The 24,886-nt window shown below is 32.3% G+C and overlaps 1 protein-coding gene across 2 annotated transcripts; it reads right to left on the reverse strand.

Annotated features, from left to right (window-relative positions):
- Nucleotides 1–2,649: 2,649 nt before the first annotated feature.
- Nucleotides 2,650–24,846, reverse strand: LOC130813690 (uncharacterized). 2 transcript variants are annotated; one of them, XM_057679536.1, is made up of 7 exons: nucleotides 24,568–24,846; nucleotides 24,198–24,247; nucleotides 18,936–19,139; nucleotides 18,564–18,832; nucleotides 3,554–6,351; nucleotides 3,343–3,434; nucleotides 2,650–3,266 (listed from the first exon to the last, which is right to left on the reverse strand). In XM_057679536.1, the coding sequence occupies exon 5, from the start codon at nucleotides 6,070–6,072 to the stop codon at nucleotides 4,567–4,569; it is 1,506 nt and encodes a 501-aa protein (XP_057535519.1). In that variant the 5' UTR covers nucleotides 6,073–6,351; nucleotides 18,564–18,832; nucleotides 18,936–19,139; nucleotides 24,198–24,247; nucleotides 24,568–24,846; the 3' UTR covers nucleotides 2,650–3,266; nucleotides 3,343–3,434; nucleotides 3,554–4,566. The 2 variants fall into 2 exon arrangements, 1 of the variants encoding a protein (XP_057535519.1); XR_009042223.1 differs by having other exon boundaries at nucleotides 3,129–3,266; nucleotides 6,302–6,351; nucleotides 24,568–24,836.
- Nucleotides 24,847–24,886: the final 40 nt, after the last annotated feature.

The raw sequence follows: 24,886 nt of genomic DNA on the forward strand, positions 1-24,886 counted from the left end.
CTATTTCAATGAATCAGAGACTATACACTGTTTGAATTTGACGCAAGTATTAAGAAAATAATTAGTTAATAACAATATAGCATTATTGTCCTTAAATAGTAACAAAAGTATAAATTAATAAGGTATGAACATTGAACTATGAAGTATGAATACAATAAGAGTAAATATGACGATTTATAAGTTATTTTATGACACATATAATAATGCTGTAAGTATTCTGAAATAAATAAAATAGAAAAGTGTATTAAATATTATAAAAATATATACTTATAACTATTATTTATTTCAAAATAGGCTCTTCTGTATTAACAAGGTTAATAAAAGCTCTCTAGTGGAATTTAATGTTAATATGTTATTAAACTTTTTCTTACAAATACAAATAAAATTTTACTCTCTTATAATATATTATCTAGACTAAATGTTATCTAATTTAAGGACAAATTTTATTATATATATATATATATATATATATATATATATATATATATATATATATATTATATATATATATATATATATATATATATATATATATTTATATATATATAAAATTTTGAAAACGATGCTATATTAGAGATGAAACAACGTGTTTCAATCTTTAATATCATCAAGATCGAATGTATGAAGTATTGTGACAAACAAATTAACTATTAATGATATCGATGTTTACAGGAGATAATTATGCAATAAAACGACACAAAGATTTAACAAGGCTCACCCAATTAAGGCTACGTCTTCCAGCGCGTAGTATCTCACTTATATTATCACAAAGGAGTTCAAAAAACTTTCAAATGAAGAGTTACAATAGAGGAGAGATATGACTTTGTGTTTAGGGTTAGGGTAATTTTGTGGATATGTTACAATGGCATATGATACCTCTATTTATAGAGGTTTGTACATTAATGAGTATTACATAATTAAGGCTAAGGATTAATGCACCATAAACAACTTCAAGGAACATTAAGAATCAAAACCAAATCCAATGCTCAATCAAGGCAATGCTTCATTACTTGGATGCCTCGTACAACAATCTTCACCCTTTAGTCTTCTCATTAACTATCATTCATCATGCCATAATTCTTATGTTTAAGTCACTCCATTAACACACCATCTACACCATGCATTGATCACCAACTTAAACATCATCATTACTACACAAATTAATCCATTAACTTAACTACACATTAAGTGACTAACTTAAACACCCAAAAGCTTCCACTTCTATGCACTCATACTAATGCATAATCTTAAATGGTGCACTCAAGTCACCAATAACTCTAACACACCCATATAAAATAGAAATCAAATCTCAAATTTCATACTCCTAGTCCTAGTAATAATAGTGTGTTTTATACAATAGTTACAATGTCAATTTAATAATATTAATTTTATATCATTTTTATTTATACATGATATTAAGAATTAAAATAATATATCAGTAACTTGCAAAATCAAAAAAAAAGAATTTGATGAGAAACATTTTACAACGGAATACTTCAATAAAATACATGATCTAGTTGCTATATGAATTATATGAAACGCTAAATATCTTTTCAAATAGACCAATTAATTATTTTTTTAAAAAAATTGAATAGACTAATTAAATGCTCCTCTCAATTATGTGAAAATAGCTTTTTAAAGTGTTAAAGTAAACGAAAAATGTGGCAAAAGCGAAACCACGGGCTAGTTGCCGGGTTTGGGACCCGCTGATTCGTTTGTAAAAAAAGTTGAGAAATTAGATAAGCTTTTCGGCTGTTGAAAAAGCAAGCGTCAGCAACAAATGAATCTAGCCCAATTGAGCCCACTTGAGCCCACCTTTTGAAAAGGAAGTTACTTCCTCATAACAAAGAGGAAAGATTGAAATAAATAAGATTAATTAGCATTTTAATTCCAAGTATAAGATTGGGATAAACTTATGTCCCAAAATAAGCTTCCGTACGTCCAAGCCTAGCCTCGGGTAAGTCGCTGTTAGTAACAGCGACTTAAGCCAAAAAATAAATAAATAAATAAAAAGTTGAAAGTCGCTGTTAGTAACAGCGACTTATAGCTTTTTTTTTTTTTTTTTAAATTTAAAAACTAAACTAGCCGTTGTTAATTAGAAAAATAGCCGTTAGAATGTGAAAATAGCCGTTGTAATGTTGTTGTATAAATAGGTCCATCATTTCTTATACTTCATTTTATCCATTCTAGATCATTCTTATTCTTTTCCATCAATTGTTAAAGTTAACATAAGGTATTTTGTTAGTTTTATTATTGTAAATGTAAACATTATTTTTGAAAGTTCACTAACGTTAATATATTATATGTATTATGTAGATGTCAAAGGAGCATTGTATTCAAGAGCTTTGTGATTGTGGTTATGAAGTTGAGATTAATACTGACTGGAGCGACTTCGATCCAGGGCGTGAATTTGTTGCTTGCCCTTTCTACTTGGCTGACGGATTAGGATGCACATACTTTCGCTGGATTGCTCCGGAGGGTACAAAATGGCAGAGAGACTTAATAATAAGGCTTGAGAAGGAAAAACAAGAGCTTAAAGATGAAGTATTTAATCTAAAGAGACAAATGGATGATATGGCACATAGGAAAGAAGAGACTGAAAGAATTATGAAAAAGTTAAGTAAGCCTTCTTAGTTAGCGACGGTAGTTTAACTTAATGCATGAAGTATGTAATTGGATTTGGATTTGTTGAACTTGCTTGAAATTGTGTTGAATGTTGAATAGCAACATCCTTATTTGAATATGATTGTATGTTTTTGATTAAATTTATGCTGCATTGTTCGCGGAATGATTCATCGCCCAAAAGTTTGAGTAGTTAACATCAATTCACTCATAATAAACGTGTGATACTACGGTAAAAATATATACATGTACATATATGTTACAATTTACACACAAAAGACCAACAGTTACAAATGAGTATGTACAAATGTTCAATAATTACAAAACTATTGTAATGCTAATCCTCCTCCTGTACCCTGTCTAATTGTGAAGGTTTACGACGCCTTCTACGATAGTAAGATGCAGTCGCATGACGCTCGGGTAGGGGAGGGGATTGATAGTTTGATGATGTGGCACCCTGTGAGGACCCGACACCGTAGTCCGGACATGACTAAAGCCGTGAGCAGCGCCCGATCGACTCTCCCGTACGCGATCAGGTGGAAGTCATGCAATCTCGCAAGCTGAAGGTACGGGACGATCCGTGCGTCAATCGCCCATGGAGCTGAATCGGGATGCCTGGTGTATATGGTTTCCGTATCGGACACCTAAATCAAAATATTACGTTAGCTTCAATTTAAAGTATTATGAAGTAATAATTTCAAAAGGGGTAAGCTCAATGACCTGTACATCCCATAGCACACTGCTCCTGTGACTCGCCTGCATCGTAAGGACACTAGGGTCCAGAGGGCCTGGAGCTGCTGGATCCATCTCTCCTGCAATTAAATAATAAGTAAGCCTTATGTAATCTACAATTAATTAAGAAGTACTGAAAATGTGTATTTGTTTGTTATATAATCCTTACTTTATATACTCAAATATATATACTATTTACCTTGACGTGCAAGTTCTAGTATTATGACCGTCAATACCACATCGTCGACAAGCGTTGCGTCTTCGCGATCCTTCGTCCATCTCGTTCGCGATCCTCCTGGACTTAGGTCTTCCTAATCCACGAATGTGATCTGGATCGTGTAACACCTCAACACCGGTGTATTGAGGCCATGCCCTCTTATCAATTAACGGCAAGAATATGCATTCATACGTGTTAACATAGCTCTGGGTCTTGTAGCAGGAGTCCACAAATCGCTCATAGGATAAGTGTCGTTTAATGCATACGGCAAGAACATGAGAACAAGGTAAGTGAAATATGGACGGTTTGTTACAAGTGCATTTCATCTCGCTCATATCCACACTTTGTATTTTACCACCCTTGGCCGATCCTCTATTACCACGCCCAGTTTTAACTTGGAAAAGGCCTCGTCTGTAGTCAAATGCGATGATCTCATGGTAGTTTGCCTTCTCGGTGTTACGGGTGATAATTCTAGTGGCGTGTGAAGTGTACTTGTTTCCCCCAATTAACCACGCGTTTGCATTCTCGCGTCTTTTTACAAAATAATCATTAACATGATAGAAGGTAAACTCCACAAGAGTGGTTATCGGCAAGAAATGCACACCCTTCATCACGTTATTGAATACTTCGGCCAAGTTCGTATTAGTAACACCGTACCTATACCCTCCATCGTGACATATTGACCATTTAGACATATCACCAACTTCATCAATCCAAAAAAGTGCTTCACGATTAAAAACACCAATGGCCTTCAATCCCTCGACGACTTTATTGGGTTGTCTTTGCTCTGCAGTCCTACCAAACATTTTCTTCAACTTCACATTACCTATTTGACGATTGAAGTTGCTTAACAAATGCCTCAAGCAAAACCTATGATGGGCGTTTGGAGGTTACCATTCCGGCTCCTCCATAGTTGCTAGAATGCCCGCATGCCTATCGGAAATAACGCATAACCCTGGACTATGCATCACATGCTTACGAACACAGCCCATAAACTAAGACCACGCGGCTATGCATTCTTTTTCGACCAAAGCAAAGGCAAGCGGGAATATTCCCTTGTTCCCATCTTGGGCAATCGCAGTCAACAACGTATGGCGATACTTACCATACAAATGTGTTCCGTCAATGGCAATAACGGGTTTGCAATACTTAAATCCCTCAATACTAGGTTGGAAAGCCCAAAACACGCGTTTGAAAGTTCTAATACTAGGACGGACATACACATCGACATCATTATCTTCCTTAAAGAACCACTCAACTACGGTACCGGGGTTTGAAATTTGCAGTGCCTTCAGGAAGCGTGGAAGAAGAGGATAAGAATCTTCCCACGTACCATAGATGGAGAGAAGGGCTTGCTGTTTAGCACACCAAGCCCGCTTATAGGTCACTTCCACACCGAATTGGTCTTTGACCATTTGCCGGACAACAGAAACCTTAATTGATGGGTCTTGAGCAACACAATTTCTAATACGATTATTAATCACGGAAGATGTCAAATGAATGTGCCCAGCTGACACGTTTTCAGTACTTAAAATACAACCCCCGTGCTTCCCTTTATAAGTAATTATCTCCCATGACGGTGAATAGGAGGTCTTCCTAGCCCTAAGCCTCCAACCACACCCTCTCATACACTTCAACGTGAGCACGGTTTGATTTGAAGTCTCAGTTCTGTACTCAACGTTCCTACGAATATGATACAATCTAACAGCGTCTAACAAGGCATCCTTGTTGTCAAACATCATACCCTTTTGAAACTCTCCTTCGTCGGTGTAGGTTGTATCACAATCCCAAGACCTCCAAGAGTTGTCCTCAATGTGTTCATCTAGAGGGGGAACCAGTGCATAGGGTGTAGGGGCAACGATTGTTGGAATGTTTCCTAAAGTCATGTCATTAGCTAGAGCCTCCTCGTCAATACCAACATCATCCTCAGAAGGAGCTTCAACGAATTCATTACTCTCACTAATAACATCATCCCAAGGCTCATTTGTATCTTCTAAGTTACAAGTATCATCATTTGTCACTTGAAATTGAAGTTGATTGGGTTCATTAGAAGGATAAGAGGAAGATGGCATAAAGGGATTTTGGGTTTCTTGGGTAGGGAAGGGCGTATGAGAAGGAGCAGAAGGAGTTATATTCATAAATGCATTTGTTTCCACTACGTTCACATCTTCGTTCCCTAGGGGTACCTCTTCTACATATAACTCTAAAGAAGGACTAGGGGTAGACCTTGAATACTCCCACATTGCATCTATAGCCTCCTCATCCTCAATCGGAAAAGCTAACAAATCTCCACTCAGATTGTATTTAAAACTTAAATTAACAGTACTTCTTGTAGTGTCAATGCCAATCCTAGAGCATATAAAATGTTTAAATTCATTCAAATCCATGTATGAGTTGCATGCAAACAGTTTACATTTTCCCCCAACATACTTAACATTATTACTAGTTGATCGAATTGAACCATTCCAAAAGCATACAACGGTGACACGAAATGAAGCCATTTCTACAACAACATATAAAAAATCAACATCACCATCAACTTCATAAATATATGACCACTATACATTTTACATTCAACTAATAATTCTGGAACAAACTTTTAAAAGTGAGGATCAATGTAAATAACAAGTACATTTGACATAATCGTAGAGCTCAAGTGTAAATGCCCACTACACATGACATACATTTTAAATTCACCACCAAATGAAAAAATTTATAATAAAAACGAACCTCAATTAGCTGTAGATCAAGAAGAATTACGTAATTGGAAGCTTGTCAACCTACATTAATGTGAAAATTGATTAAAACACAACAAACCCTAATTTTTCGAATATTGAAAAAAAAACCAAAAAAAATTACCTTAGGTCGATCTAAGAAGACTACAGCACTAATTACTGGTACAAACTTGAAACTTGATGACCTTAGTTGAAGGAATGAAGATCCTTACAAGGTTGGAATGAAGAAGGAGAAAGTAGAGATTTGCGGGTGAAAAACTAAATCGCGAAATGAAGTGAGGAAGAAGAAGGATTCTGGAAAAATATAAAGCTATAAGTCGCTGTTACTAACAGCGACTTTCAACTTTTTATTTTTATTTTTATTTTTTGCCTTAAGTCGCTGTTACTAACAGCGACTTACCCGAGGCTAGGCTTGGACGTACGGAAGCTTATTTTGGGACATAAGTTTATCCCAATCTTATACTTGGAATTAAAATGCTAATTAATCTTATTTATTTCAATCTTTCTAACAAAGAGTAGCTTCTATATTTCTTTGAATTGGGGCCAAGTTTTTTGATCCACAACATTTTTTCACTGCCATGAATTTCTCTATGTAGACAAGGCCAATTTGATGAGCAAGTACTAAAGTTATGGTGGATCGTGGAAGAGAATCATTGAGCTTCAATAACTATGTTTTTTTTTTTTGTATTTTATTGTTGGATTGGTTATATATATATATATATATATATATATATATATATATATATATATATATATATATATATATATATATATATATATATATATATATATATATATATATATATATATATATATATATATATATATATATATATATATATATATATATATAAGTAATTAAGAAGAAGAAATATTTAAGGGATCTAATGTTATCAAAATGAGATATAAAACAACATTTAAGTACTTGCCTCATTTTCAGATACTTTCTTTCGATGAAGTAATTTCTTTCCACAAAGTATCATTTACGACGATATTCTCGTGAAACATTTTTAAATTGGAGTAATAGTCCAATTAAATTAATTAAAATACCACTTTCGCATTTAAAATATTCACTTTTAATTGTTTAATGTTAACACTTCATTTTGAATATTAAAATTGATCCTTTAAATGTTAAACTCATTTTTTAAAAATTTTAGACTCCTTATAAGAACAATAATTTGACAAATTGGCTCATTTAAAAACTTTTTATAGATAAAGTAATAATATACTTATATAGGATGTATAAAGGGAAATGCATATTGAAAACTATGGACCACAAATATTAGGTACAATGTAACCTTCACATTAGTTTTATCTCAAATGGATATTTAGAATCTCTCAATTTTGGTTCTACGTCGAAGTTTCTTGTGATTATGGTGCAAGTTCATAGGAATATGTCAAAACATGATTGAGCACCCTTTTCATTTTAATATGATATTTAATTAACCCATGATTAGGTTGGTGTGTTGCAAGAATTAAATATAAAATTATTAGTTATTCTAAATTTGTATTATTTTTTATTTTAAGTTGTTTTACATATATTGCGTTATTTTCTTATTTGAAAATGGATTTCTTGCTTTCTCTTATTCTCATTCTTACATTTAATTATCTTTTAATTCCATTCACAAAATTTAATATATTTTTTAATTTTCCATCGAATATTTATATTTTCTTTAAATAGAGTCTATTTTCTCCTCAATGAGACAAAGTATTATTACCCTAATTTTATAATTCTTATCATTAGTTTCATAACTTATATATCATGTGCAAGTTTCAAGCAAAGATTACTAATCATGAAAAGAAATCAACAAAAAAGTTGTCCCAAAGAGAACCCAATTAAAGAGACAAGACATCAATCATAATAATAGAATAGGTTGGATGGTTATGTGCACATTATATTAGCAAACCATCATGGGCATAACAAAGTGCCATACTTATAAATTATGTTATCTTTTAAATTCTTTTTAAATCTAAGGTTGATATAATTTATATATTAATATTAGCTTAAGTATCTAACTAAACACCCCCAAAGAGAAGAAAACAAAATAAATAAAAGTATATACTTAAAAGTGCTCAACCATGTTCTATGCATCTTCATTTTCATTGGCTAGAAGCATAGAACATAGAAGTACACAATCAGCAATTCTGTATATTTTTAAAAAGGTTTAGCTATATATAATTATAATCAGAATTATAATAAGTCGAGTTGGTATTAAAAATAAAAAAATTATAACATAATTAAACATATTAATCGATGTCATAAATTTAAGTTAATATTTAATATTTTATTTTAAACTCTTTATATATGCATTTTTAAGAATATGTATAACATTTGTCTTTTATAAAAAGTCTTACTAAAGAATGCTTTAAGGTCCATAATAAAGATATAATCAATTTCAAACAATAAATTATTAAACATTTTAAAAATTATATAGTATAAATATTAACTATGTTACTTAAAATAACATTAAATTAAAAAATGTATTACTAAATCCCGCGTAAATTAGTATAATTAATGTTTCATATTTTCATATATAGAATAAGATCAAAATTTATCACCAAATCACACATCAATTAGTATAAACAATATTTTAATAATATAATAATTTTCTTTAATTTTGTTTTGTTTTTTAAATTCAAGGTAAGATAAAGGAAGGAAAGAGTTAAATAAAATTCGAACTTGAACCCTTATTTGAAAAATGGTACTTGTTCTAGCTAAAATAATATTCAATTGTCTTTTTATTTTGTTTCAAAATTATTTACTATATCTAATGTTATCTCTAATAAAATACTACTATTTTCGTCTCTATGAAAGTACTGCTAATAGTGAAAAATTATAAAAAAAATATCACCTCAATAACGATTTTAAGGGAACAGATAAATAATACTCCTATGCATTATCTAGTGATAGGAAATATATACTTAAAACTTAAATTATTACTCATTTTGTAGTTTGAAAGTACTCAACAACAGACAAAAAAAATCTTTATTTATGTTATTTAATTAGTTGGAGTACTTGGGATACTATTTAATTAATTATGTAATTATGATTAGCAAGTAGGATTAGAGGGCCTAACCACATGAAATGATGACATCTTTCTGCGCTTAACATTCTCTTTTTCTACTTTAATTTTGCTGCTTTGTCTTAGATTTGCCTTTTCCTATAAGTTTTTCGAATATCATAGTCTTTTTGTCTTCATATTAAAATTTAATTTGAGGTGATTACTTAGAAGTTTTAATGTTTTATCTTCAAACAAAGCATAATTTATTAATTTGTTTATGCTTTACTTGAAGACAAAGCCGCTTAATATAAGAATATCTAAAGATGAGATTTTAGGTTCGAATAAAAGGAGAGGTTTTTTGTTATTTCTTGGTTTTGGGCCTATGCTTCATAGAGAAATAATAGAAATGTTATGATTTAATTATCTGAGCTGAGGTGATCAATTTTAGCTGATTCAACTTTTTGTAGTTCTTTGACAGCTAGAGCCACGAACTAGAGGTTTATGCAGTTCAAATCTAAAGGATTAGTGGCTGCAAGTTCCATCGATACCAAAAAATTACTTAATTACTACATAATGTTTCAAAGAATTAGCTTTATTTTTGAACTTTAAAAGACTTAAATGAAAATATAGTGAATTGCAAGGGGCAGAATATAAGCTACTCTAAACTTCGTGTTTCTTGAGTACTTTATTGAATTCTAATTGATAAACTACGTCTAATTAAATATCTCTAATAATTAAATTGAAAAATATAATAAATTTGTCATTAAAATAGTCTATTGCATAAGCACTAGGAACACAAACACTAACTATCTCATTCACACAAACTTGCAAAACAAACACTCACAATAATTCCTCAATCAAAGGAAAAATTCAAAAACATAATCCCACATGAAAACCAATTTTAAGAAAATGAAGGCAAGAAGATAATTAAAAACAATACTAAAGACAATGACTATCAGTTCTCCTAGACAAATTTCCTAACTCCATCAAGATACATCCAATTTGTAATTTCTTTTGCCCAAAAAACATATTTTCTTTTACCCCAATACCCAACAAAATACCATAATACCATACCAATTTTGGTTCTTCCTCATCATGTTGCAAAAGGCATAGGCAAAAAAGAACTAGACCATGACTTTCCTACCCACACACAACCCAAGTATTGCCCTTGATCTTGCTCTCACTTTTGCTAGATAGCTATTTCCACCTCCCATTTACATGGGCTGCAACAACATGAGGTTGTTGTGTTGGCCTACCACCCACATGCCTCGCCGTGATCGGTGGGCCCCCCTCAGTTGAGCACTTTATTGGTACCGGCCCCACACTAACCGCCTTCTCACATCGACAACTCAACAGCCCACCACCTCCTTTATGACTACTCTTCTTATCCTCTTCCCCACCACCACCTCCTATAGCACCACCACCGCAACCATTATTTCTCTCTGATTCTCGCCTCATGGCGGCGTACAACCCGATTTCCGAGGCCGAGATAGAGAAATTAGTAAGGCTAGCTCGGTCAAACCCCTCAGCTGTGGTAACACTCCAATCAACACTAACCTCACTTGGTGCATAACACTCAGTTGGGGCCACAGAGGGTGTCATAGGCTCATCTAACCCATCATTATCATCCACATTACTAGTCCTACAAACAATCCCAAGTCTTTTTAAAGTATTCCCATTAAAACTTGATGCAGGAACAACCACTTCATCCATTGAATCCCTACAAGGATAAGTTGTTGAAAAACTCTCAATCTCAAACAAATCTGAACTCCCATCACTAAGCACTGCATTATCGTCCTCATAACTTGCTCTTCTTGACTTTGGACTTGTTTGGCTCCTTGGTTGAAACACTTCTAATGAATCCCTAGGTGGGTCCGCTATAACATTAAACATTTTCTTTACTCCAACCGGTTTATTCTCGAGAATCGGGAAAGTAAATCCATTAGTAGTAGTAGTACTAGTATTAGTACCACCAATTGTCGCAGTAGCAGTAGTAGTAGCAGTAGCAGTAATAATTTCAGAATGATTACCAAATGACTTTATGGGTTCCACCACCACTTTTGGGTTCAAGCCGTTTAGGTGGTTATGGTTATGGTTATGGTTCGGTTGATGGTTTATTCCACTTGGGTTTTTTATAAGATTCAAGTTCAATGTATTTTTAGGCACTTGAGGAGGTATAACAACATTTGGGGAGGTTAAAGGTATAGTAGTCCCAACTTTTTTGGGACTATTTTGTCTAGGGGAATACCAAGAAGAAGAAATAAAATTAGTAGAACTACCATTTGAAGAAGTACTTCTCCTTAAATCAACCATCCTAGGTGTAGTAGATTCAATCCTTTCCTCAACTTGAACAGATTTTTTCCCTGAACAAGGACATTTTCTCCTAGTAATAAGCCATTTTGTGCTTATTCTAGGCCATCTTGGTGTCATATTACTAGTAGTACTATTAGTACTACTATTAGGTGACAAGTTTTTAGCTATGCTAACACCAATTGAGCCTGGCGGGTTTGCTAACAAACCCGTCTGGCTATTCCAACTAGCCTCCGAGGAGGCGGTTGGGGTCGCATGAAACGACCTCGTTCTATAATTATTATTCGTACAACTACTACTTCTTCCTCCATAGTTACTCCCATTATCATCAATAGATGATGAAACAGAGGATAATCTTGGAGGAAGACTAGGAATATGTTTGGATTGTTGTTGATCTTTTTGATCATCATGGATGCCACTGAAGTATTTTGCTGCATCAAATATGCTGATTTGATCAGATTCTTCTGATTGAATTTGTGTGATTTGGGGTGTATATCTTGATTGATGATTGGGATTTTGATTATGAAGGTAAGAAGAAAAGGAAACATCTTTTTTTGCTATGAATTGAGCTCTTATTAATGATGAATCTATGATATCAAACATGGGTTTAACACTATTTTGTTTTTGATCCATTTTTTGGTTAATGGGTTTTGGTTGTGCATTTCATTGAATAAGATGGATGTGTATATATGAATTAGGGATGATCAATAATTCAAGAACAAAGAAACAAAACAATACAACTAAGTATTTTTAGGAGTATTATGTAAGGACTAATTGGGTAAGGAAAGGGAGAAGAAAATTGGGATGGTTTTTGTTAAGGAGATTAGGATGGATTATCTCAAATGGGTGTCTATGATTTGCTTTTTGGACAAAAGAGAGAATGGGGTATGTTTTGAATTTTTTTTGGTTTAAATGATGTGATGTGGGTGTGGGACTAGTAAGGGTAGATGGGTATATGAGAGTTAGCATCAAATGAGTTTTCTTTTGGTATGGTTGAGAACGGTTATATTATTTGTAAATTTAAAATAATTTAAATTTAGTGTTTGACAAATAAAAGGAAATTTTATTTGGGTTTGAGTTAATTATATAATTGTTTTAGAAGTAGTTAAAATTGGAAATGTGATAATGACTTTCTAAACTTTATCATTCTTATTTTTTCTTTTACAGTTTTACGATTAAAATCTACACTTTAAGATGAAATATTTGTTTCAAAAAAAAAAGTTATAGAAAACATGTTACTTCTATTAAGGTTGAGTATTGATTATTACATGGTTTTTTTGCTTTGAACTAATATAGTTTTGTTTGTTAGATGCCCATACAAATAATACAATGTACAAATGTGTTAATTTGGTTAATCAATATAAAATAGAATTGTAAATGTTCCTAAGTAGGTTATAGAGTAATTTTTAGTTATTTAATGCAATGCACATATTACTTCTAAAACTATATTCTTCCATTTCATGAATTTGTTTTTATTACTAATATTTACTGTTATATTATATTACAAATAAAAATATATTGAAATGGATGGTAGAGAATAAAGATAAAGAATTATGAAGATCTATATGCTACTATTGTGGTTTTCTATTTTTTTTGTTTTTTTTTTTTTGTTTTGTTTTTTAAATTATGTGGTATATGTCCTAAAATGATTAAAAAATTAGTCAAATTTCTTGGGAATATGATGATTTAAAAAATTGACAACTAAAAAGTGAAAATCACTCGTTTTGACTAGGGATAGGGGTAGTTGGAGACGCAATATCCATGTTTTAGACTACTGATTTCCTCTTAGATTACCTTTTGGTGTTCTTGCCCTCTTACTTCTCTCGTTTCTTTTTATTATTAGTATTATTATTTTCTTTTTATTTTGTAGTGGTTCTACTTATTTATCTTATTTATAGATATTTAATTTATTTTTCCCGTGTAGATTCGTCTTTTTATCTTTCTTGAGCCGGAGGACTCCTTTGGCCGCGCTCTCCTTCACGGGTATGAGTTGCCGCGTTCTTCCCTCTCTAGAATCTATCAATAGTTTTTCTATGAGTAGGACATACTGGGTAGAATGATGATGACGACTACAATTACGACTCAACAAAAAACGACAACGAAGGTGTTAGTTATTTCATGTTGATTATGGCAATTCTAAATGCCTTTAATTTGTCTTGTGTGTTTAAGCAATGAGTCATGTAGTACATTAATTAATTTTTTTTTGAAACGGTTGAAAATCTCCATCAATAGAGAACCCTTGATATTATTAACATGAAGGAGGCACACTATATATTAATCGCATTTTGTTTACGGTTGGAAATATAATGCCTACATTTATTTATATAATTATAAGGTCCCCCACAAAAAAATATTTTTTTTGGGTAGAGAATTATAAGAGCCAATAGATGTACGGAATTTGAATTTAATTAATGAAAACACTTTTTGAGTAATTTTACTAACTAATAATACTTCTTTCAATTTTGTATTATGTGCAATATATTAATTTATAGTTATTTTTTGAGAGATTGTCTCTTAATAAGACGATCTGAAAATAAAAAATTTATATCCTCATAACTTCCTTCCTAAACAATATCACACCAGTGGACTTGATACACTCTTCCGGTGGATTTGTACATTCAAGCTCTTTTAAGAGAAGAGTTAAATACACATAAACTTGATGAAACTTTTTTTCAAAATCATGTATACGGTTGTGGGAGTAGCCCACTATGCCTAGTCAATATCTCATTAAATTATCGATGTGGGATTGTTAGAGTCAAGTACGAGGAAGATTTATGCTACATCTACACTTCAAACCCAAAGAGCTCTCATGTGTGAGAGCGTGATAGGTTGCATAACATATATGCGAGCTTTAACCATTATTGATGAGGGATTGCAACGACACTTCTTTTTTCGTAACAATAAAAGTCTTTGCAAAAAACAATAGACTTTTGCAACTAAAAAAGTCGTTGCCAAAACTTTTGGCTACAGCTGTACCCACAACAACTAAAGTCAGTACAAAAATTATGTTTAGCAACAAAAAGCGATTTTTACAACGACTTTTGCTAAAAATGATTTTTCTTGTAGTGATAATGAGTTAATTCCTTGATATATTTTGATATATATATAATTGTAATAATGCCCCTCACATCAAGTTTTGATTTACGTAACATGTAAGTGTTATTAAGTAGCTACTATATAGGCAATGTTTGAGGGATCCAATATGTATAATCTTACTTATGTTAAAAAGGATATGTTTAATCAATTACTAGCAAGCAAATATCATATATAACTATAACTTTACATAAGTAAAAAATTATGAATGATTTTGTAAGTCACTAATACACTATTTATTATATTTTCAAACTAAAAAAGTATTAAATCTTTAACCCATCAAAAATAAAGATAATTATAATCTTTAAATTGGTATGATTAAAAAACGATGGAAGTATATAATGGGAGAACTAAGAAGGGTACCCAATTATTGAGAGTTTGTAGTAAAGTGAGATTGTTGGATAGCATAATGCAATTTAGTGAAGATAACAACGCTTCATGGTACCTCACTATTGGTGAACGCGACAATTAAATGCAAATTGGCTCTCTAATTAATACTACTCCATCCCTTTTGAATGATAGCGGATTAGTAGATAGTCCCAAAGGGTTCGAACCTTCGAAAATTTTAGGGCACTTTATAAAATCAAAATATATTATTTATATTTTACGAAACAAATATATGGTTTAGTGGTTAATTAAGAGTGTATAATCTTAAAACAAGAGGTTGAGAGTTTGAATGTTGGTACTTTATACAGTTTGTTTGTTTGGACAACTGATTTAACCACTCTAGCTTACGACTCAAGATCTACCACTGCTTTGAATTCACTTGATTTGCCTATTTTATGAAAGATAATTAAATAGAGTAAATTATAAGAGATGGAGTGAGAAATTAGTAATAGTTTACTTATATTTATTATTATACAATAAACATACAACACATACAAAACTAACAAAAATGCATGACACTTGTGCTACTAAAACTATATATTTAGTTTTTAAAAACTATAAATATTTTGGAAAAATTTAAATAGTTCTAAATAAAAAAAAATTTAGTAGTTTTGATTAAAATAATGAACATTTTATTAGCAATTCATATTTGGCATGATGATGATTAAATAATACACATTGTAAATTGTATTACAAGAATATTGATTAGCTTTAAACTTGTATGCTACGAAATACCCCCTTTCTCATCCTTTTTATAACCCTTATTTCAAATAGTTAAACTATATGGATTCGTATGAGCATAATTAAGAATTTAGATCATTCTAACAAAAAAAAAAATCTAAAATGTCACTCATTGTTTGGTGTTAAGAGGTTAAGGCTTAATTATTAAGATCAAAACAAATGCTAAAAGTTATAACAATAATCTATCAACATAAAAGACAAGGTGCTTATTTATGGCATTAGCATGAAATGACTTGCACAATTGACTTTACTACACAAATCTAAAATTTATTAGTATACATTTTTATACGGTGTTCCATTTTTTTTGTCGGTTTTTTTATTGATTATTGGCTTTTAAATTCTAATTGGTAGAATACTTCAAAAAGCATTTAGTAAATAACTTTTAAGTCAACTGAAAAACTAATTTTAAACCAAAATAAAAAAGCTACTCCTAATCTTTTATTTTTTATTATTAACTTTTGGCTTTAAATCCACTTTTTCTCTAATCAAATCAGTAAAATCAATTAAATTAGTTAATAAATCAAATAAACTAAGGGGGGGGCCTTTCTTTGCCCTTATATAATAAATGAAACGTATATCACAATTAAGAGATTTATTTAACTAAACAATGTAGGAATATTTGAAAAAACACTATATTTAATATAAAAACAAAATACGTATATATCTTTTTATTGGCTGATTTTCCTTCACGTCACGTCTTATAGAAATCCATTTCTTACAAATTTACTATGGTCGTGGAAATTAATGTAAAGCTAGCTATTTGGACCTTAGACTTTATTTGTACATATTTTTCATTAATGACAAAAGGATTCTTACAACTAAACCTAACAAGTAACAGCTACCCCTACATTCTCTTAATAAAAACAAAGACTACCTCAACATCAAATTGGATTAAATTATATGTTGAAAAATGAAAATAGGGGAATGAAATAATTGTTATTCACTATGTTTCTATGAATTTGCAATAAGGGAGAAGATGACATCAATGAGTAAAAAAAATAGAAAATAGTGGAAATATTTGATTTGCGTACATGATTTAAGAAAAGAGAAAAAAAAATATATGTGAATGGAAATTAGAAAAAGTGAAGTGCACATTTAAGTGGCAAAGTAAAAAAAAGATGCACAAAAAAGAACAGAATAGCAATTTTGAAGGAAATGAGGGAGTATAACTATGTCTATACAAGTGTGCTAGTTTAAGTAAGAATTGCGAAATTTAATTTAATAAAGGTAATAAATAGGAAAACAACACAAAAATGAAGAGAGACATAAAATTTATACGTGAATCAGTCAAGTTTTGACATATGTCCACAAGTAAGTGCATTGTGAATTTTCTCTAATAAAAGAAAAAAAAATAAAATAGAAGAAAGTTTAATAAAAATAACTCATCGAATAATAGCCCCAATAGAAACCTTAATAGCCTCAAAAAACCTCAATTATTATTTAAAACACTTTCATATAAGCCTTTATGAAACCAGAATCTTAATCAAGTGCTTGTTCGAGCAGGTATGTCGCTAGTCCAAGCATGCTTGGTGTTAGCTCAATCAGTTTTTGTGTTTTCAATTAAGACGTATAATTAATGAACTATCCTTTCATGAATCTTCGGAATGAAGAGTTCGAGCCTTCACCCAGCGAGCCACTTAGTTAAACAAAATACGACAAAAGTCCGAAAACACTAAGAGGGTGTTTGGTATGAACTTTTTAATACTAAGTAAGGGATTTAATTACCATTACTCCACATATTTGTTTGGTATGATATTAGGTTAACCCAATCCCTTTCTTGAGGGTAAATTCATTTAAGTCAAGTAACAAATTCCCTTTCTATGATCAATTAAGTGTTTCCCTTATATTTTCATACCAAACAACATATAACTACAACCTACCCTTACCCATACTCCTCTTTATCATTTTCCTTTCCATTACATTTTATATTTCCATACCAACACCCCCTAAATGTGAAAAAGAGGATCCATATATCTTTAAATCCCTTACACAAATTGTTGTATGAGACGGTCTCCCAAAAGACATGTCTTATACATGAGTTAAATAGCCCATCTAATACATATTATGAGAATATGAACTTTTTTAAAGTCATCTCACCGAGAGACGTTCTCTTACAAGAGTTGCTCAGTTTTGTACGCTCTATGGAGTATGGATGAAGTGAAAGTGGGACAAGGAGAGTAATAATTCTCATAGAAATTAAATAACACATTGTATTTGTACATGTGGTGTCTAACATCCCAAATTATCCTTAAGGTGACAACCCATGTTTGTAGTAAGGGAGGCAAATCCTTCGACTCATTGTGACATTTCTAAAGAAAGGACAACTCTCAAACAAAAGGATAACCAACCATGAACTGGTTTTTAGCCTTTTAGGGTCCATTTTTATTTGACAATTCAATTTTTATTATTTTTTGGGATTCAAGAAAGAGAAAATCTTTCTATAAACATAAAATTGTGGTCACAATTTTCTTGGGTATTTTTTCCCTTTTTTCTTTGTGTTTCTATTCTTTAGGAAACAAGACCATACATGTTGATAAATCATCAAAAGTAAGCTGGAATTTTGGCTTCAATGCCTATATGCTTCAATAATCTCCTGAATTTTCCATGTTCTGTTCAATAATTTGGGGTGAAAAAATTATGCCTAGAGATTGAAGAAAAACATATTGCATCCAAAAGAGAAGCTTGGAGAAACAAAATAATTATGGTTTGGACACTTTACTTTACCTCGAGTACTCGTGTTGGACCTTAAACACTCTGACACGTGTAAGGCAAATGTACACGTATCCATGTAGGCGATTTGTAAACGAGTCCAACTAACATAGCGTAATATTTGAATTCGACTGCTACTGTCGTCTGTCGCTGCCTGCACATCTTCTCTGGCATTCCATGTTGGCTTGTTCTTTTCTGGATTAACAGTCCCAATTTACTTAGGAATACACCATAATGGGTTGCTGGGGGAGGCTCTAAGAGAGATCATTACTGATTTTTAAGACCTGTATTAGGTGTTTCAGATGGGTTAGCCATCCACGAGCACCAAAATCAGTGATTGTCCCATCCATTGAAGAACATTTCACATGAATAAAACTTTTTTCGTACCTGATAGCCTTTCGCTAGTGGCTCATACAGCGGCTGTAGTTGCCAGACAATGAAAAATCTCGATATTGTTGCAAGGGGTTACCAGCATCCTGTCTGTACAACATTGACCATCTCACACAGTAAAATCTCGATATCAAAAGATAGCAATTCTTCATAAGTAAACCTCGCATACTGCTCCATGTCCCTGAATATTTGATGCACAACCTGTAAGGTGTTGAGAGAATTACTATGACAGTAACGAAAAGTGAATCAAGATTCGGTAAATTAAAAGAAATAGAAAATGAGAATCCAAATAACACCGAAATAGGAAAAAAAAAACTGAGTTAAGTTCAAATCAAGTTAATAGGTCAGCTAAGTTTTTGCAAAATAAGATGCGAGGATCAGGGAAAAGGTTAGAAATACGGCTAATCCCTTGAATCCAAACAAGCCAAATTTCTAATCCCACTAGATATGGGTAAAAGCGGGTATAGTATTATCAATGATTCATTTGAATTTTAAAGCAATAACCACAGTTTCAAAATTAATAGAGAAACATGCAATCAAACAAGTTAGATTTTCTTTGTAACTTGGTATACACAAGAATGATACTTTGAAGTAGAACAAGTGTATATTATGTACTTCACTCCAGCCTTCCAGCAACTATTCCCTCTTGAAATTCTCAATCCACCATAGTCAGTATTCATCATCTCATTGAAGTAGAACAGAGGCAGCTTTTTATATCTTCCATTCAAAGTGCAAAAAAGAGGAAATGGTCGCAAACGCAGTAACGGTGATACGATAACGGGAGTCATACAGTTAACGTGACGTCAAATATCGTCCAAAAGTATGAGATATTCCTCAAAATGACCCAAAAAGCGGCTTATGTACACCTTTACAACGCGGGAAATATTGGTTCACTTTTCCTAAAGACCTTTACAATGCAACTGTAACTACCTATAACCTCACATCCTGCCATCGGCGTGAAATTTCAATCACCTGAAATTAGAAAAAATCTGACAAATTCTGAACTCAATCAGCAAGTTTTTGCCATACAATTGCACAGTAAGACAACTAGAACAAGGTACAATGAACTGAAGCTTGAAACAAAAATGCCAGCAGTATATTTGGCATGGTTCACTGCTTCTAGTCAACATATAGGATGCAAGGGAGCCTCAATACCCTACCAAGCAAGACAAAGAAGGCACCAAAGCACATATCAAATCAACACAGAAGCAAGAAGTTGTAGACACAAAGCATCAGCAGAGTAAAATCCTATCCCCTGACATCTATTCAAGGTAGGGATTGCAGCTCAATCCAAGTCTAACCCTAATCAGACTCGATCCGTGAAAAAAAATTCCGATTCAAATCCGAGAAAATAAAATCTAACTTCAAATCTGTTTTTTTAATCTGAAACTGAATCCACGCATCTGGCACTAAACAGAACGTAGTTTCTTCCCCTCTTGTGGAAATCTCCAATAATCCCTCCATTACATATTTGAGACATTATTGGCAAGATACACACGTATTCATATCCATAAGAAAACTTAATAGAACCCCCAAACTGTACACGGTCCCGGACAAACAAATCAAATAGAATGAATAGTTAATTTCCTTCAAATTAAAAAGAAGAAATAAATTCATATGCTTTTGATTATATTAAGATACTTATTAAATTACGTGAACTTATTTATGTGAAGCTGCAGATGATATTTGCTACCAATGGTCAATTGAGAACAAAATCTTTGTAGCAAGAGTAAGACTGCGTACATCCAACCCCACAAATCCCGTTTAGGTGGGAGTTAGTTAATGGCAATGGAGTAATGGTATGTTGTTTTGACTACGTCAAGTGAAAGAGGAGTTTTTGGTTAGAGAGTATATATGTGTACAGTGATAACATACATATATATATATACATACATATATATATATATATATATACATATATATATAAATATATATATATATATATACATATATATATATATATACATATATATATATATATATATACATATATATATATATATATACATATATATATATATATAGTGGGGATATTCACATTTATCAACTCAAAAGCATCGAAAGAGCAAAGTACAGTTTCTTACAGAACATTATTAACTAAAGGGCATTTGTATTGTTCCCATTAAATCTTACCAGTAGATAGTTAGCTAAATTACTTTTCTAGAAACTAATCCACCCATTCCAGAAAAGCAGAAATGGTGGACAAGGAGTGCATGGAACAGACCAAGAAAATATTCATACTCGTAAAATCCTCAACCACCGAGAACAACACTATGGGGATATATTTTCAAAATAGAGGAGATGCAAGTGCAACTGTAATTTACTCTTAATCCAAAATAGATGTCTTTTTCCAGTCACACAGAGCAGAAAACCATCAAGCAAAAGGGCCAGACGACAGATAGAAACCTATCAGAAAGTTTGTTCGATAAAAATCCAGTAAACAGACTTTTATTGCAAGCATGCAGGGTGGATCATCAAAACATGAGGAAACACGAGCAAAAGTGTTAAACAGTTATACAAAGAAAATCAATGCTAGGGACAGCTTGACAAGGTCAAAAATAAGACGCGACACTCCTTGACAAGTTAATATCAAGAACAAAGTCATAAAAAGCACCAGGAACAAAGACCTATTGTGATGATCTGTGCAAAAACCCACCAGAAAGTAAATACATAGTAATTATGCAACATCAATTATCCGAACATATACGAGTGAGAAAACCAGAACGAGAAAAGAGAAATGGTTTAAATGAACAATAGGGTCATGGACAACTTCATATAGTCAAAGATGAGTAGTTTAAATCAAATTAAATGAAAAGAAATGAGGATGAGACATTTCTTAACAAGATAAGCAATCTCAAGACCAAAAAAATAAAGTCAATTGTGACAGCCCAGAGTGAAAATCCTCACCTTCAAACAGTGAAGCCCTAACCAATGTCTATTGTTTATGTAAGGGTACCCATCATAAGTTCGAGTGCATCATGTCAGGAACTACACAAGGTATGTTGTGAAGTCAATTGTCAAAGTAGACAAGAATCAGTACAAAGGACAATATATACAAGGAAGATGACAATGAAGCAAGATTTGAAAGCAGACACAAACGCACAAAATTGATGCTGTAACATAGAACTGGTCCACAATAGAAACAGACTTGAATAAGAAGCTACCTATTAAATTTCTGGAAAAAAAAAAACCTTTATACATATCTCAATTTGGCAAGATATATAACGCAAGCTGAAACACTACTCCTAAATCCTTAAACAGTTGCAAAAAATCTAGCCAAACATATTTATCAATTATAACATCATGTACAGGGAAGACAAATCGCATCTGCCAACTAGAACATGCAATCTCCCGTAAACTTAATAAACCAACATAACACCATAAGCCCGGCAAAAAAAGTTCATCAAGGAATCAGAGAAATGGATAAAATTCTCCAGAATATTTTCCAGAAAATGTTCATAGTTGAAGGAAAAGGTAGGTTAAGTTCAACCAATAAGAGCATCATCATGGAGATATATTTTTAACATAGAGGGTAGCCATGGTAGTTTACCCTGAGTCCAGATAAAAACATTTTACAGCACACATAAACTGAAAACCATCAAACTGGGCCACAAAAGAAATAGACGTATCAGAAAGTCAGTCCGATGAAAGTTCTTCAAACAGGGACTTTATTGCAAACATGCAGCATAAATCATATAAAACACAAGAAAAAAAAGAGCCAAAGAAACAGTAGCTCATAGTAAACTAATGTCAGGAACAGCTTCACAAAGTTATAAATGATTTATTAACTCATTTTCTATGAAAAGAGAATGAGGATGGGGCACTCTGTAAGGCAATATGGAGAACAAGATACTAAAAGCATCTATAACAGAGACCTATTGGGGTTATCTGTACAAAAGTCTTCTAGACAGTAGATCCATTGAAAATTATGCAGCAATTATTATCCAAAATTCCAAACATATGAGGACTGAAAAAGCCAGTACAAAAGAGAAACAGAACTGCAGTATAGATACAATAGGGTCAGAGACAGCTTCATAAGGTCAAAGGTGAATAGTCTAGAAAAGAAATGAGGACCGGACACTGCTTGATAAGGAAAGCAATCTTAAGACTGGAGAACGAACTCGCCTTCCAATAAGTAAAGCTCTACACAGTCTCTGTTGTATACTTGTATATGAAAAGATACCTGCCAATATTTCGACTGTTTAACTTCAGGAACTAAACTAAGTATGTTGTACTTTCAACTCAGTTGTCAAGTTGTCATAATTGACAACAAGCAGCGCATAGGATTCTATACAATGAAGATGACAGTGACATTCATAAATGCACTAATTTTGATGCTGTAACACATATTGTTCCACTTCCACAACAGAAACTGACCTGAACAATTAGCTATCAGTAAAATCCATAGAAGTTAAAATTTTGGGACACTATATCAGAATTAACTAACTTGGCAGGAGTATCAGAATGACTAACTTGGTAGGAATAGTAAAACTGATATCGGAATGACTAACAGTTTTGATCACAAGTATAGGGAAGTAAATAACGCAAGACCACCTAGAACATGTAATAACCAATAACCTGAAAATGGGAACTCTAGAATATCTGAATCTGTGCCTTGGAGTTTGTTCCGACTCAAGTTTCTAAATATATCCTAGAACCAACTTATGGTTTGAGAAGGCCTCTAATGCAAGCAATTTCATAGTACAAGTTTAGATGTTGAATCTGAATCTGGGGTAAGATTTAAAAAATATGCCAATAAGATGGGAGATACTAAGAATTAAAGGTAGTACTACAAGACACTAAGAAACAAAGCAATTAGATACAAAAGCATCCTTGTATTTTCTGAACACAGAAACTTTATTTCATTTTAGGAAAAGTGGGAAACAACAGTCTTTCATGTGTAAACTAAGATATCGTCTTTCTCAACATAGGAACTTAAGGTTCGTTTGCTAGGCAGTTGTAAAAACCAAAAATGGTATGGAAGCTTACATCTAATTTGGTTAATAGATCTGTATGTCATTGTACATGGCAAAAAGCTCCATTCCCAAACATATGTTTTTCTATATAAAATGCCCAATACCACTATAAAGTATAAACCATTATACCACCACTACTATAGAGGTTAAGAATTTTTTTGTTTATGAATGGACAAACATTACCAACAATCTGGATAGTATTACAAATAAGTTCATAAACATACCACAATTTAGTACGCCAAACCAAACATCTAACCATTAAATAAGAGTTGTAGATCAATACCTGGCAATTGAGAATGATCGCTTGCTCGAAGTAATATAACAACTATTCATCTGCAGTAAGATATGCAAAAAGAAAAAGTAATATATCTCAAAATAACATTCTCAAAGATAACCAAACAAAAAGCTTTTGTCCAAAAAATTCTCAGTCATTCATGTTCGGACTCTCAAGTGGATAAACCTATGAACCACATTAATGGAAAGAGACAACAGGAATTCTCTGAAAGTAGGAAACAAAATTGAACATCAAACTTCTATCAGCGCATGCTAGAAAATAGTACAAAAACTGCATCGAAACGGAAGAATCATAGAGGAAGAAAACTCAGGAAAAAAAAAGAAAAAACAAAACTCAAGAATTCAAGCTATAATCATACCTTTTCAGCAGCAGAAAAAATCAATTCCGCACTTCTCTCTATCTTCTATCAACTAATAAGTACGTAGCTTCATTCTTGCTTTAAATTGGGGGGGAATTTCAAATGAATTCGGAAGCAGCCATTAAAAGGGGGAAAAATTCAATGAAGACGATATCGACGGAGAAATGGCCCTTTAAAACCTAAAAACCATTCGATTTTGGGATCCTGCAACCTTAATTGGGATTTCCAAATTGGAAGTACAAAACCTAAAACCCATTACCGTTGATTTCCCGCGAGTTTTAATAGGGTATTGCTAAACATCACCACCCTATCGCCATAA

Source organism: Amaranthus tricolor, chromosome 1, assembly GCF_026212465.1.
Source record: "Amaranthus tricolor cultivar Red isolate AtriRed21 chromosome 1, ASM2621246v1, whole genome shotgun sequence".
NCBI lineage: Eukaryota > Viridiplantae > Streptophyta > Magnoliopsida > Caryophyllales > Amaranthaceae > Amaranthus > Amaranthus tricolor.

Excerpts from the sequence above, each read along its gene's own strand:
- LOC130813690 (XM_057679536.1), bottom strand. The coding sequence starts at position 6,072 with ATGGCTTCATTTCGTGTCACCGTTGTATGCTTTTGGAATGGTTCAATT.